General features: G+C 39.6%; 1 protein-coding gene across 1 annotated transcript in view; it reads left to right on the top strand.

The window, feature by feature from the left end:
* Positions 1-19,896, top strand: part of LOC139697408 (papilin-like) — a 170,202-nt gene that overhangs the window by 109,781 nt on the left and 40,525 nt on the right. Inside the window, exon 3 of the mRNA XM_071596097.1 lies at positions 6,606-6,768. Coding sequence (XP_071452198.1) covers positions 6,606-6,768 — 163 coding nt within the window. The remainder of the gene's footprint in view (positions 1-6,605; positions 6,769-19,896) is intronic.

The following is a 19,896-nucleotide window of genomic DNA, read 5'->3' as shown; positions in this document are numbered from 1 at the left end:
GCCGTTGTGAGACTTTCATTCTAGTAATTTCAAATGCCGCCGAAATATTGAATGCCGGTGGGGAAGATAATGGTATTGCTTCACGCGACTGAATTTAATTTGTATTAGGTCTAGCATAGCTATGTGGTAATATTCATTTCAATCTTGTTCAGTCCTTGCCGTTAATATAATTAAGTTTCAAAGATTTACTTAATGAATTGAGTGCGGAACGGAATCGGAACGTGCATACTGTTGTTTAAGAACAAATAATACGTATTGGTATTCACAATTCCATGTCAAAGCAAAGGTTTTTCAAATAGATTTTCCAATTATCATAATGGATATTAGTAAAATATGGGGTCATACACATTTAAAGAGTGCGTATATTAACGGCAAATTAAAATTTACGGAAAAAAGGTAAAACTTTTATTTGATTAATTGTTCATGGAGTATAGTTTTATAAAAAATTATTTTTTTTAAATATCAAAAACAACAATTTTGCGCTCGTAAATCCGGAATGGGATTACTTCTCGGTTTATGCTTAAGCAGCCATGACCATAGCGGGGACAAAATCTTTGAAACGTAAACAAATTATATGATATTTCCAGATCATATGTCCATCCTAGATCATTACTTGGTGCCAAATTTCCGGGAGATAGGTTTTGAAGGAGAGCGTTACCATATCTAATAAATGTTTTCCGCGGACAGCGCCAATATTGTAATTAATTATTTTCATGAAAATAAGAGTTAATTTTTGTTTCATGGTTGACGATATCCTTGACTTAAACCCCTTGTAGAACTTTGTAGAAGAAAATGATCTAAGATTGGAAAAATAGGCTCAAGAAATCCAGTATTTAGTTAATTAGATCTGGTTAATTAAATTTGTGCATTAATTAATGACAATTTAAATTGAAGGGGATGGAAAGTATTAGGAATTGAAGAATAGTTCAATGCAGTGTGGCGTTTCAGGTTTTGTTTTATTAAAAGAAGCTTAGAAATGTACGAGAAATTATCCGTCCGTGCTCATCCAAAACGTCCATTAAACGGCATGCTCCCATAATACGGCAGTACGGCATAATACGGTAACGTTTATTATAATTATTCTTCCTAGAAGTAAAATAATACTTTTTTCTATTTTAAAATTTATGATGTTTCCTTACGTGGTCTATTAAGTCTTCCTGAAGATTGGCTGTATATAGTATAGACATTTGAAGACAACGGCTGACACTTTACTGAATATATTTTTCAAATAATGTAGCACGCTAAAGTTAGGGTTAATCGGAAAGAAGGAAGTGCGGAAATGCAATCCTGAATTTGTCGTCATTATTGATTACCTCAATTGCCTATAATTATCTGCTGCATGAAGAACAAATAACAGAAAATGAAAATGTATATAAAAATGTGGAGTCACTGCCATTTATTAGATGCTTGCCGTGAATGCTGTTGTTTAGGAAATCAAAATGGAAGGGAAAACTTGCTAATCAATTAAGCGCAATGGATTTCGATAGGATCCATTTTTTATGATTTAAAATATTTTAAAAGTGTCGATAAAGTAATTCTTTGTCGAAGTGCCGTCCTCGTTGTTCCGTAAAATTAAAAGAGATTAAGCCAGAAAAGGAAACTTGTAGTTTCGGACAACCGATCAAAAACAAGGCAATCTTCAGCTGAGAAACCTATGACAGGCGCTGTCCGCTCCAAATACGGCATTCACTCGAACATATGTTTCTGCATGAACATGCTTTTCGTCGTTAGCTTGGATTCTTCTTTGCTGTTTATCTTTGCACCACTTTCCTCGCCGTCTGAGAGTGACGAAAAATCATCTCACCCCAAAACTATTTGACAGCACATCGTATAGAAACCCGATGACTGAATGGAGAATTTTAAAAGGATTTTTAATGATAGCCCACCGTATCAGGAAGGTTTTCGACTGACGAAGACTAACCACCGTTACCTTGCTTAGCCATGCCTAACAAGACAATATGACATCCTGCATTAAAATAAACCCCTCTTCAACTCTGCATACATTCTACCTCCCTTCATTCAGTTCAACAGGCCTTCCATTCAATCAGCCACCAACATTCAACATCGGATAAAAATTCGATGCATCCACTTTTCCTGCCTCATTTGGATTTCTCCCAAAATTCCTCCATCTTCCTCTATTCGAGGTACTTTGTTTGTTTCTATTTCCATCCTCTTTACCTTTTCCGTCCTTTACGCCGACATCTTGAAATCTGTTAATCTGCTCAGAATTGGCGAAGTAGCACCGTAAACACGAATCCTACAAACTGTTCGTCCCTGGCAGAGGGGGCGCCTCTTGAAGACACGCGTAGAAGACTATAGACACGGAAAAATTCCGCCATCCTCGAATCGGAGTCTTGGTCTTGGCACGAGGAGTCAGAATATCATGGCCACCGCGTGAGATCCATCCCCGGAATATCGTTTCGGAAGACTTCTTCGGCCCGGCCACACCGCCTCGCCTGGACGTGTGTTTTAAAGGCTTTGTTCCGAGGCGTGAATGCTGTGGGGAGGAGTGGTTCGGAGAGAGGGAGGAGGGTGGCGATAACATCTCGGCGCGATCCGCGGAGTCTTGCTCCCCAGCCCTCTTCCCTCCCTCCCACTTTGGCTCTCCATTCTTTTCCGAGGGTTGTATTTCACGGGAGGGAGGGGGTCAATGCGGCGGACATTTTTACGTTCTCCATCCTTCAGTGAAAGGTCAAACGAAGGCATACGAATTAAGATATCGCGAGGGTGAGAACGTTCTCATTTTTTATGGGCTGGAATAAATTTTCGGTTGAAATGGTCCTTAAAAAGGCCTTTTATACATTCGTCACGCTGCGATAATAACGCGCTTTCCATGTTGTTTTATTTTTTTGCTGGCGCGTCTGCCAGGTATTTACGATGCCGAGTTTTTGACGCCAGAGATTTATCCTTTCAATGAGTTACCCCGCAAGGGTCCATATTCGAAGCATCGAGGAAATTATTTCGCATCATTTTGGAACATTTTTATTTATGCACGCCGGTAAATAATGGCTCTATAATAAAAAAATGGCGTGCTCGAATACCTATGTCCGTGTTTTAATTTCGTAGGCGTGTGGAAGTGTTAATGGCCCATGAAAGACCATATTGCGGAATGCATGCTAGTTTCTCGCGGGCAAGTTATTGACTTCATCGACAAATATAATAATTATTCACTTGGAATAAAAGATCCGATTAATTGGGATTTCTTTGTATCCTCCTTAGTTTTTCTCTTACATGAGTACCCGCAGTGGAGCTGAATTATTTTATTTGTAGTATTCAGAATAACATATAAGTTAATAACATGCAATTTGCTGTCACTACCGCATTGCTCATAAGAGTTTCTCATCATATACGAATTTAAATTTTCATTGTCGGACTCTCTCGTGTTCATCGGTCGATGCAATGCGAATATTTCTTCCAATATCCCCTTTTGCATTTCCGGATCTTTTATTAGGTTCTGTGGAATGGCAGTTGAATGAAAATGCCAACGTATTTCCGTTTTGATTGAACGTAATGGAAAACGGAATTTGGGAAAGATCTAATATGTTATCTACATTATATTAAATATCGACCCGACGAATATTTTCAATCTGGTCTTATGCATAGACCTAAATGCATTGCAATGATTACTTTTTGTTCGGTAGAATTGAAAAATGCCATGTAAAAATTAAGTCGCGATTTATGAGATTCGATTAAAATTATTCAGTGAAAAAGATACAATGCTAATTATGGAAAATTAGGGAATATTGGAAAAAATTTATAATTGGGAATTGGGAAATGTAATTATTTTCCGGTTAATTCGCATTAATCATTGTGAAGGAGAGTACCAAATGTTTTAATCTAAACTCGTCCGTCTATCTCTTTTTCAAGGTTCGACTATCACAAAACGCTTTAATCTGTACTTCAAGCGAGAAGGTAATTTGAATATTAAATTTCACACTGGGTAAAATAAGAAGAATTTTCCGAAATTTCTAATGGATATGTAATCCTATTTTTCAAATATGGTCTTGTGCACAGTTCTAAATGTGTTGTTCTAATTACTTTGTTAATCGGTGTAAATTGACAGGCCCCGTTTATTATTGTGTGAAAAATCTGGTGCGAAAATATTAGCTTAAATATGACGAGTGGTTATCAATGATTATTACTTCTATGTCGTTTGAATTTGAAATCGTAGAACAAATGATAGTGTGAAATTAGAACTTTTTCAATGTTGAAAATCTATTTTAATTATCGAAGATGTCAAACATGCTCAGCACCATATGATAAAGGAATGGGTAAATTAAAATAAGGGTTGGGGTTGAAAATTGGACAAAGAAAGACTGTGGAGAAGGATGGAGAAGGTGAAATGGACCTAAAATAAAACAAATGAGGAAATGCTAGGAATGGTGGGCGAGGAAAAGGGATTGCTGGGAGAAATAATAAGGAGGTAGGAAAAATGGATGAAGGGTGTACGAGGGCGGTTCAATAAGTACCCGTGTTAGAAATGAAGAAAACATTTTTTCAAAAACATGTTTTTTATTTTTCAACATAGTCCCCTTTTAGAAAGATACACTTCTCCCAACGTCCCACGGTCCACCACGTCTGCCGGGCGTCCTGGTCGCTCCTCATCAAAAACAGATGTTCACCCTCGTTTAAATTCGTTGAACCAATATCTAACTGTGGTCATAGGTGTCTCCATAAAAAGCATCCAACTTTGCTTTTATCTCCTCTAATTTCTTCCCATCCAAAAACAAAATGCGAATTACCGAACGATTCTGCTCTTTTTTCATCTTAGCGAAAATAACGAAACACGTCTTAATCGAATGGCTGCTAAATCCAAACTAACCCTTAAATCAGTCTGAAATTTTTCACCGTCGTTTGATAGATGACAGCACACGATGATAACATAAACTTCCCTCAGGAACGCCTTTTGTCGTCAAACACGGGTACTTATTGAACCACCCTCTTATTGATCGACAGTGGGATGTTGAAGACTGTGTTAGAGGGAAGACTGAGAAGATACCGTCGGGTGGCAGTAAGGTCAGATATTGTCCAAAGCCGGGCCCTTTGAGGTGGTACTTGATTCATTAAACACTGCACTTGCTCGGCGGAAAAGTCTTCTGTACCATCAATCTCCTCTTTTCAAATTCTTTTCGGAAAATAACGTGAAATGCTATATATTCTTTACTCAGGATGACGCGAAGCTTTTGTTTGAGAAGCTTTTATAATCAACCCGTTTGATTTTTGAACACATTTGTTGGTACTTTTTATTCTTATTTTCCATGTACTCTTGTGTAAACATTTTTTATCTGTTCCATGGTATCACATTTTTTATCAACTCTATGATTTCTCCAAAAATGTCTTTACATTTTTTTTGTAATTTGAAGAGTGTTAGCTCCGAAATAATTTTGAAAACTAACTGAAGCTTTCGATTGGGTGTTTATTTTGAATTTTTTGCTGGAAGGAATGCATATATTTGTTGAATATTATAAATATATAAACACCGCAGTTTTTGTTAATCCGAAGTTAGGTTTGATAGGTGAGGGTAAATATCTATGGACTTCCGAAAACGCACACGGCTTCGGTGCGACTTAGGGTGACGTGAGGCGTACCCAGATATCGAACCCTCGGACCCTCCGTTACCCTTGGACGTTGTCCCCGTGCACTACCACGTCCTTCCATCGTGGGCATATGTTTTATTTTTAAAAAGTCGTAAGACCAGAGCTTGGATAATTACTAACTAATGGACTCAAATAAAAGAAACTCTTACTCCATGTACATTACACATAAGCTCACAATATATGATAAAATAAAATTTCTGAACAATAAATTATGCGAATAAAAACGTTATGGTCACTTTTCACGAAGTAACGTCAATTTTAAAAGCCTCGTATTTTTTGACGAACTACTCACGTCAGAAAGTGAAAGCTTGTGTTACTTTTAAGCATAATCTCCCTGTTGACGTACACATTCCTCGTAACTCTGATATGATATGCTGGAAGGAATGCATACGGTGATATGAATGGATATGGTGGCAGCACTCATGCATGGGTTCCTTTTGCCCAATGGAGAACTGCTAATGGTCCGTGACCGAGGATTCTAGAGTTCATTTTCACACGACTTTCCCACCTTCGCACATTTTATACACATTCATAACACTGTCATCATAAATCTCACTCAATTAGCTCGATAAATTTACAAGGTACGAAAACCATGCAAAACGAATTATTACATGTTGTTCTTGTGCACCGAACGTCGCCATTTATGTATCTAAAACGCTTTGCACTTAGGGGCAGCTATAAATACACAGTCCACTGTACGGTAGACCTAGCTATTTCTTATATTTATAAAAAGTGTCCACGGATTATAAGCTCAAGGGTATCTTTCTATCCGTTTTTAGTCTCGAAAAAAAATTGGGATACCTTAGAAACTGATGGAACTTCTTGTTGTACAGCTCCACTACTTTAATCATTTAGTGATTGATATGCTCATCCATTATTGCTACATTACTCATACAAGTACAGTCGTACCTTCCATTGCTATAAAAACTAATCTCTTTTGTCCCATTATTGTGCATTTTACCCTAGTAGTAGTTTTTTCCTACATTATGATCGTGCCGTCTTTTCCAGGTTGGAGAGGAGGAGGCGGAGGCTAGGTGGCTCGTCAGGAGGTCACCACGTCGTCACCCGCGGCAACCTGTCCATCTCAGTGTCGGGGAACCTCGTCTCACCGCCACCCACCAAGAGTCAATGCGTGGGCCTCTACAAGAGATTCCAACTGTGCAACACCATGGTGAGTTGCTCACGCTCCACGGGGAGAGGGTTTGAGTTGGTTAGCCGCACCAGCTGCGTACTAGATGATTGGGTCTTCACGTACCGTCCTTACGATGTCACGACCTCGCCAGACCTCGAAGTGTCCCGACCACAGCAGACTTTCCAACTGCAGGGTTATGCATTTTAAAATTGATACTTCGTTATTCCACTCGGTGGAATTCAATAACATGAAATCCGCAATATTCTCCATATTTTCTTCGGTTTCGAGAAGTAATATATTCTCAAATAAGGAGGTTTGTTGCCCCAAAACGTTATGCGAATAAAATAATTAGTCTTCTACATATAATGAGCGGTGGGTTAGTTCTTCCAGGGAATGTCATTGAAAAAACTAGGCATTAGGATTTCCTGTACGTGTACACCTGAGCTTAAAATTGTTGAGTTGCCCTTGAATCGTCAAATTTACATCAGTTTGTTCTGGAATCCTGAATATTAATACTACCATGTGAACAAGGAGGGAGAGTGAAGGGTTATTATATTTATTTAAGCACAACTTCATCATTTTTATTAACCAATATCGATGCGTCGTCTTTTCTGTGAAAAATTCTTTCGGAGAGACATGGCATCCCTAAAAAAATGAATACAAATAGATGGATTAAAGAAAAAGTAAATATTGGTCCTTCCGCCTCACCAGTAATTTTCAACTTAAATATCAGCTTCATTGATTGCTTCTCAGAGCACTTACCGCGTGGGATGATTGCTCTCAGAGATCGTCTGTTCCAAGAGTCAAGTCGGATTGACTATCATGGGTCTCCTGTGGACCCAATTCGGAATAGGTACTCTCCCGGTCGTTGATGGAGACGGTTTGTGGCACTAATTGTGTTGTGGTACAAATCGCTAGGGAGTGTCCTCTTTTGCTCTCGCAATAGCCGGCTGACATCAAGTTCAAATACCTGCGTTTGAACAGCAATTATGGCGAAGGGAAGTGTTTAATGCCCTTCTGTGAATGATCATACAACATTGCTGACGCGACGTGAAAGTGCAGGACTGTTGGAAAAATGTATTGACTTTTAAATTCAATGATCAACACTCCACGTTACCAATATAAGCATCGTGCCGAATGCAACTAAAACTGTATGCAATTGCTTTCTATTAGCGGGTGAGGAGTTTGGTGATGATTTTGGGGGCTCATTTAGCCGTGATGTTAGGTTGAAGTTGAAGAGCAAACCATTGAGCATGAGGTTTTTGGGAACGACGATGGACACGGTAGCCGTTTGCGTTGGCGCTAAGCGCGGCGAAAGGTTTGCAACACCATCCACGAGGAAAGGTTTTCAAAAGAAATTTGGTTTGATACCTCCGTGGCAAATTTTCGAAAGCTTCCAAGCAATCCAATTAAAATGTTTTTTGAGAAAACGGAAAAGTTAAATGCAAATGTAAATCGGATTTCTCGAAAAATTTTGGAGATTCATTTACGGCAGATAAGTGATAAACGATGTTGTCTTTTATAAAACTTCCCCCGGACTTACCGCTACTATGAAGACTCTTCCCGCACCCACCTCCTTTTTCGAAAGCTCTCTCGATTCGATAAAATTTCCTTTCAAAATACTTTCCAGGTCAATGGAACCTACTAACTGCCATGCGACCGGCATCCGTGTGCTCCAATATTGGCGGGAAAATTAAAAAAACTTGCTGGGAAAAAAATTTAAATGATGTGGAATATTGTAAATAATTTTTTCCAACATTATTTCTCCATTTAACAAACTATCATTACTACTTTCAGTAAAGCCTGCCCCATGCTTTAATATCTAGCTTGTGACTTATATAATAGATTTTTTAACATAACGAGAGTCTGTGGAATACTTCAAATAAATCTGTGGAAAAGGGCAACTTTGTTTTTCTCATAATGAAGAGCTTCCACTTCATCTCGCCTGAATCTGTTGAATATAACGACAAAGGAGTTTGTGAATTGGGTAGGTTCTAGACATCGGCATTTAAGCAGTTAAAATAAGGTCACTTTAAATAAGCAGAACTTCCCGCTATTACTTGCCGAGAAAGGCTATCGTAGTTCCAGACGAGAAATAATAAGCCATTTCCATTTATTTCTCCAACAGTAGTTCTAATGATATATCAGAGTCCTGATAAAATTTATTTTTGTTATAAATCAAACTTGGACAACTGAATGATTTAACGTAATTGCAGACATAAAAAAATGACACGGCAGGAAAATGTAGTTGTGCCGTGGTATGCATTATTCTATTCCTTCTCTTCTTTTTCCCTTAATGCTCTTCTTCGATTCGCTCCAAGGTAAATAATTCCATTCCATTTTCACTCATTTTCTCTTCCACCTTGAGGATGTGTCCTTTTACTTACAATATGATCGTCTAGTAGATAAAGAATGATTTTAACCCTACTCGGGTAACATAAAATATCACCTACAAATCCTGTTACATGTCCTGTTAATTATTTATCACCTCGCATATGACTATGTATTTGATGCACTAACTACGAGGGTCATCCGGAAAGTAGTACCCGTTCGTGCCGCATGAAGTGCTGACGACGCGAGTAGCCGCTGGACGAGGTCAGATAGCTTCAGTGGCTTGTCTGCCTTCTCTGAGCCAAGTTGCGTGACGCTAGCATTGCCTGTGTTGTTTCTGTGATTGTTTACAATGTTTAAAAAAATTGAGAACGCCGCCAGTTGTGAAGTGAGGGCAGTGATTAAATTCCTCAATGCAAGAAACGTTCGCCCATGTGATATTCATCGCCAATTAAAGGAGGTGTATGGAGACAATGTAATGGACGAGTCGTCTGTTCGGCGGTGGTGTCGCAACTTCAACATGGGGAGGGGGAACACACACGACGATGAGCGTTCGGAGGGACCGTCTGTCATTACAGACCAACTGGTGAGCTCAGTTGACGAATTCGTGAGGAACGATCGGCGCGTCACAATTGATGACATCTGTGAGCATTTTCCCAATGTTTCTCGAACAATTGTTCATGAAATTGTTAAACACCATCTGCATTATGCAAAAATTTGTGCAAGATGGGTCCCTCGCGTATCTCAATGAGCTGGCGGCGAAGGACTATGCAGCAGGAATACAGAAACTTGTCACACGTTATGACAAATGCCTTAATTTGCTTGGAGATTATGTTAAGAAGTAGTTTAAAGTATCCTCTTTCAAATAAAATTATTTATGTTTGTTAATATTTACTTTTGTGTCTTTATTTCACGAACGGGTACTACTTTCCGGATGACCCTCGTAAATAGCTGCCTTAAATTCACACGACTTCAATTTCAACTGCAATTTGCTATATTATGTCAGAAATTAACAACAAAATATTAAGTTAAACCAAACTTCGGCTTCATACCTGCCAAAAAGTATCAAATCCACAATTCGCCCGCCTTCGCAATCATCGGGTTAAAATCGTTTATTTGGCGACACAAATTTTCTAAAAAATTGATCAGCATGAATCAACCAGTCGTAACCAGACCTTAAGGTTGGAATGTACTCACATTCCAACCTTCCACATTTAATGCCCATTCCTTACCTCCTGTAGGACAATTTTCAATGCTGCTTCTCAATTATAAATCAATTAGTCAATGCTGCTTTTACATCGGCCTATTAATTTTACTTTTACTGGTATACGCATGTAGAGGATTTTCTAGTGGCAGTGCCTAATGTATTTCAATTATCTTTGAATTTATTCTACACAATAAGTGTAAGTTTTAATATTTCACTTAAAATTGTTTTGGAGAAATTACAAATTAAATTGAATTTTTGAGAAACTTGCACACATCTATTCAGGTTAGTATTAAAATTTGCCTTTTTCTTTGCTTATCGTTTGAATTCTTTCTCACTTTATACACGTTTGTAAATTTAAACTTAGGAATCCGCTACCAGCATCCAATTAGATGCGGGAGTTTCATTTCTTCTCAGATTCGTCTTTCCAATGATTACTGTCACTGATCCATACTTGCTGTGGTCTACTCCACGCATATGTTTCCAAGTACAGCTCTGATTCCAGCTTCATCTCCTCGGGGCGAAGCAATTGCTCCTCAATCATGACCAGCATTTATATTATCAAGAATTAATAAATGTTTATTCAATACATTTTTCGGGATGAAGCACCGTTTAGATCAAATTTGTGTATCCTCTCATTAAGGAAATATGAATAACCCCTCACAAAGCACTAACTCCAAGAAAAGTACTGACTCCCACATGTCCAAAGTACTGACTCCCACATGTCCAAAGTACTAACTCCCAGAAAGACTAACTCCACCACCTCCAAATTTAGGAGAAAGGAAGCTCCTTCGTCTAGCGCGACCGGTACGTTTTTGAAAGGTTAAGCTCATCCTTGATCTTTTATACTGCAACCTTAGAGAAATATTAGATAAGAGCCGATCATATGTAACACACATGTCTGATTAATTTCTTATGTAACACTCATGACTAATTCGTTTATTTACTTCCCTTCCGTATCTCAACGTAGTGAGGTGTCTCTTTTCTTAAAGAATTTATCTATTTTTCATCTGTTGTAATCCATTTGAGCTTTCCATCAACTTGACAGCGTTGTTCTTCCTCAACCTGTCAAATGGATTCTTCAAGTTCTTGCATTCCACTTACTTTAGCTTCTTTACATAATTGTATATCATTTTTCCATTATTATCCCAAGGGAGAGGGTGAAATTCCACTTACCGCCGTTCATAAATGTTTTCATGATGTTTTCATCTATTTAAAGCCAACTTCCACGTCGTAGCTAAGGAGAAAACTACTTTAAAGAGAATCGCGCACTTCCATACACGTACTCCCTCCCTACGTACTCCCTGAGGAATAATGCTGCAGGAAGTCTTTCCCCAGGGTGATGGCCGCCGTGGCGGCCGCTAATCATGTGCGAGATTATGGATATCAGGAAACAGTTCGAAGAGGAACTAATGCGGAACGCTTCAGAGTATAGTTATATTTATCATCGCAGCAATATCAGCCTGTTTATTGTGTCCCATACCTCCCCATTTAACATCTCATTTGCCATTCATCATTTGTCGTATCTCCTCAATGAGCAGGGACCTCCTCACACTCCGTGAAGTCGACAATTGTGGACGTCGCCATCCGCTAGGTAATCTTCTTTATTTTATTCAGTCCGCAAGTCGGTTGCCCATACCATTCTTGTTATCAGCTGAAAATCGTGAAAACGAAACTCATCTATTTAACAGCATAAAATGGAAAAACTCATTTTTTCCGGTATATCGCGGAACCAAGGGCTGCTAAGTCCTGGTATAGTTGATTTTCGATGCATTCATTTGGGCATGCAAATTAGTTGGACGTCAGCATCTGGTTGCTGGATTTATTCGATCATTTTTGATTATTCCTCATATTGTTCAAGAGGAACTCATCCGGCAATCAATACTTGTCAAAAGCGTAATCCATGTCCATCACTGCATATAATTTGTTATTCCTCATGCTGGATCCCTCGAGACAGCGGCTTCGCCCACCGACGTTGCTTCCCGATGATTGGAAACTCCGAAGAATTCGAAACGAGCGGGAGCCAGTTTCAGAGTGGCAACTTATCATCCGTGCGAAATCATTTGTACTTCCACCGCAATGCCTTTTCAGTATTGCTTAATTAATTTTGCTGGGCTAAGAAATATTAGCTTTGAACTCTGTTTCCCAATGTTTATGCTGTTATCTCTATTTGCTATTTTTCTTGCCATAGGTTTCTGGAGAGTTGCAAAGCAAATTTTGCGTAAATGATAATGGAAGCTTTCTACTGCAATTATCTAAAGCAAATGGTAAATTCTGTTCAATTAACTCCGTGACCTTTATTGAAAATGATTACTTTAGCCCTGTGGTGAAGGCATTTTTGTTGCTTCAAAAACATAGTTACCCCGTACCGACGCCTGAAAGGCGATATTTATGCAATGGGGCACAATGCGTCAAGTGATTGCTCGTCGTACGTCATGGGAGTTAGGTAGCTAAACAAAAATGATGACAACGGGATATCCTCCTGGAATCCTCCATTACGTCTTACACATCAAAATGTCACTTTGGTGAGCTATTAATTTGTTTAATCAATCAGGGTGTTCGTCCTATTTCAAAGGTAGGTTTTAGACGGTCCCTAGTGATTATTAATTTCAAACTGCAGTGAACTCTTCCTATTTATTTTCTCATTTATTCATGATTTCGACCTGCCCACGTGCTGTCCTAAAAGCAAAGAACAGAATTAAGTCTCTCTGGAGGTACGCCAAGTTAGGCTAGGTCAGCTGAGCTATGTTACAAAATACTTTAGCACTTCTAAGGTACTATACTCACTATATATTTGTGGTAATTTTTTCCGTCACTCTGAGATTCTCCTTCAGGAAGAAGATTGCCAACAGAAAATACGATACAATTATAAAGTGCCAAATTTAGTGTTATTAAGTTTACATCGGCATTGTCCAATCTAATCTTCCTTTGTCCGTCATCACCATAATTAGATTCGCATTTCCTTTATTGCTATCACTAAAACTCGCACCTACTCATTCTCCTCTCACTGTAATCCTCTGGAATGAAAACTGGAGCAAGCTGGAACACGCAAAATAATTGAATAATGGCTAAATATGTAAATACTGAGCAAGGAAAATTATGTGAGAGTATACAAGTAAATAAGAATCCCTCGCGGAGATTAAATTCGCCCTCCTTGGTATAGAGGAGAGAATAAATAACAATCGGACGAATTTGGGGTAGAAATTCTTCAAAGAGGGTTTTCCATTTTTATCTCATAAATAGAAGCGTGAGAATCATAAAGCATCAACAATTTATTGCTTATTGCTATGATGATGATTGCACACAATCTGATCTCACAGCCATCAAAATCTCTGCTCGTAGACGCGGGCTTGAAAAAACGTCTGAAGTCATTGCCTTTCACAATGGTACCTACCGTAGTCTGTTTCCCGGCACTCTATCTTAACTTGGTAATCGTTTTTAGGAACCCAAACGATCTTCATTCATCGAGCCTTCGGTACATTTTTGTGACCGAAATTTCGGAAAAAAAGACTACTCGGAATGAACTAAAAAAAACTTGATAAATTAATTGACTCTTAAAAGGTTTGATCGGCCAGCTTTATGCTGTCGGCCAAAAAGCAGTGGGACAGGTCACGCTGGAGTCAGCTTCTGCTCTGGAAATCATTTGAGTCAATCTGGGAGTACACCCCTCAAAAGTTTGGCATTCCTATGCGAACTGCAAGAAGGATTCTCTAAGTAGCTCTAAAGATCTCGTCCTCGTAATTAATGCGGGATGCGTGGCTCAGTTTTCACATTCATTCGACGAGAAGGCAAGGGAAACTTTCTAAATGACCGCTCGGTCGGATTAAAACTTCAAATTTTTCCAGCGCTAAGGACTTTAATATGTGTTCCCTCCTCCCACAGACCCACCGTTCACGTCGCGCGCAAACCTTAGCAGGTAGTATCACTTGAATCGTTCACTCCCGCGTCCCATCGGACGCATTACTCATACCACCCCATCCCATCCTTATCTCTCAGCTCCCCATCCATAATACATGAGTGTCGCTTAGCGTGAGGCTCGCTCCTTTGCCCCTTCCCCGCCCCGCTTTGAAAGTATAAATAAACCACCATTTTTTTATTTTTAAATGCGCCGCCAAAGGGAACCCCGCCCTTTACCTTTTGCTCGCTGATTTATCTATTTGCGTGTGCCGCCGGACCTGTGTCGTGGTCAAAAGAGGCCGTGTTATTACTCAACGCGGCGCCATCTCCCACAAGAGGGAGGGTCGCTTCCCTTTCGGCCGACCGCCTCCGTGTCTCTCTCTCTCTGCTCTCGCCCGCCGCCACCTCGAGGACACGTGTCACTCACTTTCCATCGCTCGTCCCGGCAACTCCCATTGTGTGGAAAGCGAGCTACTTACTTCATTTGGGCACCTTTTCTCTTACATCTTGCGTGAGCCGCGTGGGCGATCACTCCCTCGAGGTTTTCTCCCTCCATTTGTTGTCATCCTCCTCGTCGTCAGCGGATTTTTCTCGCCAGGGGTCAGTGTCGTAACCTGATTTTATTTTCTATTGGCACTGCTGACCCCGCAAATGATACTGCTTTGGTTACTTTGGCGCCGAAGTTTCCAGGTGAGCCCTTGAGGATATTCATTTCGCAGTGCTCAGTAAAATATAAAAGATGGTGAGTCAGCAATGGCGCATGAATCTCCCTCGGGGATATTTTGCCTAACATTCTTGAAAATTCTCTTTTTTATGAAATTATTCACTAAATTTGTCGAATCGAAGGTATCGTTTAGATTGCTCCTATATTTTGAAAAAATGATTATAAGGGGAGAATTTTGTATTTGTGTTCGGATTCGTTCCCATTTTAGAAAGTGACACCATCATTGTAGTGTGCCATGGAACTTCAAAATAATGTTCCATTGAAAACATTCGTGCTGCATGTATCTCTAAAATAAATTTAATAATGTAAATTACTTTACAATAAGTATTCATTTGCTTTTAACGTGAACATTTTAAAATTAATAATAACCTGATTGTATTCATAACTACTATAGGAATGTGCTTCATTTATTTTGTAGAAAAACCCATCTGCAAGAGTGTCTTTCACTTGAAATCAATATCCACAATGTGGAGTGTAGAATGTTTATGTCCCCATGGGTGGAAGAACAATTGAATTTAAATATTAATCTATATTCACTTCAGTGAGAAACCGGCTTAATACTCGTATAACAACTAAACTCTTGGCGTTTGGTTTGTAATATTTAGACGATCTAAGAAATTTGCGATATTGTCAATGCCTTTCTATTGCAAAGAAAGTAGAATCTCAACTTTTTCATTGCGATTTTCACACTTTGCAATCTTGTAACCGAGCTGAATATACCTTAGGCGTTAGAGCTCATGGTATCTGATCCGCCGCCGTCAATTTCAATCCGCCCCAGATGAATGATGGAGTAAATCTGACGTCTCTATCCAGTTACCTCGCCTAACAGTTTGTCCAAACAGAAAATAAAACCGTATTCATGCCTCATCCGCCGCCCTTGTTTTCTTTCCCCCAGGAAAAAAATCCTTTTTCCGAAGATAGCCCGCGATTTTCGATACAATAAATCTGAGCTTGGTTGCCGTTCCATTTCCCGTATTCCTCGCGGGGTGAAAAGCGAATAAATCTCTGAGTTATATCGCATGTCCGCGTAAGCGGAAGATTATCGCGGGGGGAAGTTTCACGGGACTTCGCTTTGTTGCGCATCTCCCTACTTCACCATGGTCATGGACCAGTGGAGAGTGTGCGGCACCTTCCACGTCCCCACGGACTCTGGTGTGTCCGGCGAGATGCCGGAGGAGCGGCGGGGAAGGGCGAAGGGACCGCTGGTAGGGGACGGGCGTGCGGCTGTCCCATCTTGCCGTCGCCCGAAACCGTTTCATCGCCACCTTAAACTTTCCCTCCGCAACCATCCTATCGCATCTTGAGCTGCCCGACGGGAGCTTGGACTCCCTGCCCGTAATCCCCTTCTTACCCTTTTTACCTCGCACGGAGGCGGCCAGAATACGGTGGCGGGTCGATAAAAAAAGGCTACGGGCAAACCCCCGCTTGGAGGTTTGCTCTTCTGTCCTCGGTTCTTGGAAGTTAGGGTTCTCACATCCCCTGGACTGTGAAGAAGGGAATCGGGATTCGCGGAAACACTTTTTCGAGTAGGGAACTACACCAAGCGACTCCTGGTTCATTTACAATATTCCGGCAGCATTCCCCGGGTGTTACTCGGTCTGACGTCCCTTTAATCCGTTTCTCAATTCTGGGAGACGAAGCCAAATGTGGAAAATATGCGTTTCAGAATATGTTCAATGTCCTTACTCCGTCCCTGTTCGATTTCAACGCAGATTTTTTGCTGTGGAGGACATAATATCAATGTACCTTCTTTTTTCCCGTTGTCCGGATACACCTTATGCTACCCGGAGTTGTACTGACACCGGAGTCACTACAACTCAAGAGTAGAAAAAACTGAATCGCGGTGCCTGCGGTGCACTTCCTTGAACAGAGCCATTCACAGATGACCTCAAAAGAAATGGCCGTAATTTCTGGGTCGGATGGGGAGAATAAAATTGTTATCCTAAATATATTTATAGTTGACAGAATCTATCATATTTCATCGCGAATAAAGTTGGTTCCTCGTAAGGTTTTTGCATTAAAATGTGATAATTTAACTATTTCCTTGTGAAAATCTTAAGAACTTTAAAAAGATTAATATTAGGTAGCTCTAAGTGAAGTGGTAAAAATAAATTTAGTATAATTTAATTATTTAAAAGTTAGTTTAAGGAAATCGTTAAACGTATACCATATATTGATTAAATGCTATTGAAAGAGAAAATTTTGCCATATGGGTCAAGATATTACCTAGAAGGGTTGAAGTAAACTGGGCTAACCATTTAGCAAAGCGGAGATTTAAACTTTAACCGTCTTATCAAGCTATTCCGCTGAATATTCTTGGAAATTTATCGGCCGAAAATCCTCTTCAGTCAAACGGCGAAACTGAGGTCTTTTAATTTTAGGTCTTCACCCGCCGCAAGAACGTTTCATTAAAATGCAAACGGAAACTTACGCAGTAGATTTTGTTTTTGATACTCTCACTGTTGTCAGTAAAATCCACATAAATTATTTTCTTTCGCGAAATTGTTTTTAATTTTAACTTCTACGAGAAAACGCCACTAAGGTACGTCGGTTATAGTTTTATTAGTGGAACTGAGTATTAACATGAGTTGCGGTATTGTCGACTGCTAACACTTGACTCTGCGTCGTGCTCCCATATAAACATGTCTCAGGGGAGATAAAGTGTTAATGAACTTGAGAAAATTCTCCATGATCATGATCTCCTGGTGACCGAGATAGCAATATTTAAGCTCGTCCATCTAACTCCTATCGGTTTTTGGATTTACAAACTGTCTCTATCAAGATACGTGTTGTTTATTCGGAAGACGAGTAATTACTGGCTGAGAATGAAATTTTTTCACTCTAAGCTAAATTATTTGTCACACTAGCTATCACAGGGGATTTCATTCATATTTAAACAGAAGATGGACTGTTTAAATTGAATAAAATATAGTTCCTCGTTCCATAACCTGTTTTATCAGTTTTCACTGCCGTAATTTTTTTATATTTTTATTTTATTGTTTTAACTGTACCAACATCACACCAATAATCTTTAAACTTTTGTTTTTATCTGTGAAAATGAACATAGGTTTTCCACGCAATCACAAACACAAAGGAGCATTTCTTTAGACAGATTAACTGAATTGGGCGATTGTATCCAGACTTCTCCTGACGTCGAAGCCGTTTAGTGCGCATTCGGAATGATATAAGCAATCCAATATGCAAGAAATGGCAGAAAACAAGTTCCGACCATGTCCCTGGAATTAGTGCATCCTTAAAATAAAACGCTCCTCATCCACTGCATACCTGAATTGTATAAGTATATATATATATATATATATATATATATATATATATATATATATATATATATATATATATATATATAAATCTTCCAAAGCCTTCCCCATCCGTCCTCAGACGAACTTAGCGGGTGACTCCGGCCCCATCGTTCAAGCATTCCTTTTGTTCCTCGCCGCCCCGCTTCCAAACCCTGGCCGGGCCATTGATCACCCAAAAACCGCTTTCATATAAAGGGTGGCCGGAGGAATTCCCGGGGGTGGAGCGGAGTGGGTGGAGAAGGGTGGCGGGCGATCGGGAGGGACCCGGGGAAGGGGGTGGGAGGGGATAGTGGAGAGGGGAGGAGGGTGAGAGGATATAAAAAAAGGATAAAGAGGAGCTCTTGTTTGAGGGGGGAAGGGTTTTTGGCCATTATCTGATGCGAGTAACGTGTAGGGTACGAAGTGGAAGCGTTTTAACACGGCCCGAGGAAAGAGAGAGCGTGCCCGAGACAAGGGTGCCGTCCATTGTGGCGCTGCGGGTATTAATTCCGGGGGTAGTTTATGTCCGCAGTTGACCGCGTCGCGATACCCACGCCCAAAAGTTTGTGTACCCTCAAAGCATTGATATGTCTCCTCTCTTGGGAATCGTAGTTAGGATGGGCACGACAGTAGTGAACGCAGGAGTGAGCATGCTCGCTCTTTCATGCATAGCTATGGGAGTTCATGAGAGCACCGGGACTGATGAATAATAGTGTGCCATAAACTATTTCAAGTGATGTTAGTGGTGAACACTTTATTGCATTTTAAAGGATAGCCGAAATAGTGCTCTTTCAAACGCCTTAAAATACCTGCAGTCGGAATGCTAAACGGACAAATTTTCGAGGCAAAGGGTGTGTGTGAGCTATGAATGGCTGACGGCGGTTGTGAAATATCTGACGGACTCTCAAAGAAACTCTTATTTGTTTTACCGTCCCCCCACCATTCGGTATTTAAGGAGAATACTGTTTTGATTGTTAGATATCTTCTTTAATCGTCCATTTTTCAAATCGAGACGGATCCATCCAATTGGATATTGAGGAGTGAGCGTCTTATTTTGATTAAAAATCAAGAAGAGATTGAATAAAATATGAGGTCAATGAATTGGAAATTATGAGTTGAAAGAAATTTTAGATTTTCATTAATAAAATTTCATAGTTATCTCCAGCAAAAATGTAACAATTGCGAGCTGGAAATTCCTTTTGAAATTAGAAATGATACTTATTATTACTAAGTGACATTTATTATTTCTAAGTAATACTTATTAATACTAAATGCTACTGCTCGCTTTGAGTCAACAAAATTGGAAAAAATGTCACTTTTCTTCTATTATACCGATAAATTTTCTTTAATATAGCGGAATTAAGTCCGAAATAGTTTCTCCTGACATTTTTATGTATCTCTGGAATATGTCATGAATAATTGACTTAGATTGTACGCAGTAATGATAATAAGTAACAGATGTCCCAGAATATACGTGAAAAATAGTTTGGTGTAAGATACCTGCATGGGAAAAATTAAGTAGCGTAAATTGAAGTCGTTGACAAATTCCATGCTGTCACCTGGAGTGATGCATCGGAGAATGTATCCATACTATTCATTTAAATTTTTTTCACCATTCCATTTAAACTTACGTACACGTAGATATAACTGTGTATAGTTTTGAATATATTCTCCTTAAAATTCCTTTTAATTGGAAGTTCCGACGTACAGAC

Source organism: Hetaerina americana, unplaced genomic scaffold (assembly GCF_022747635.1).
Source record: "Hetaerina americana unplaced genomic scaffold, ioHetAmer1.1.p SCAF_1, whole genome shotgun sequence".
Lineage (NCBI taxonomy): Eukaryota > Metazoa > Arthropoda > Insecta > Odonata > Calopterygidae > Hetaerina > Hetaerina americana.
The sequence above is the reverse complement of the archived record's forward strand: the minus strand, read 5'-3'. Positions and strand labels throughout refer to the sequence as shown.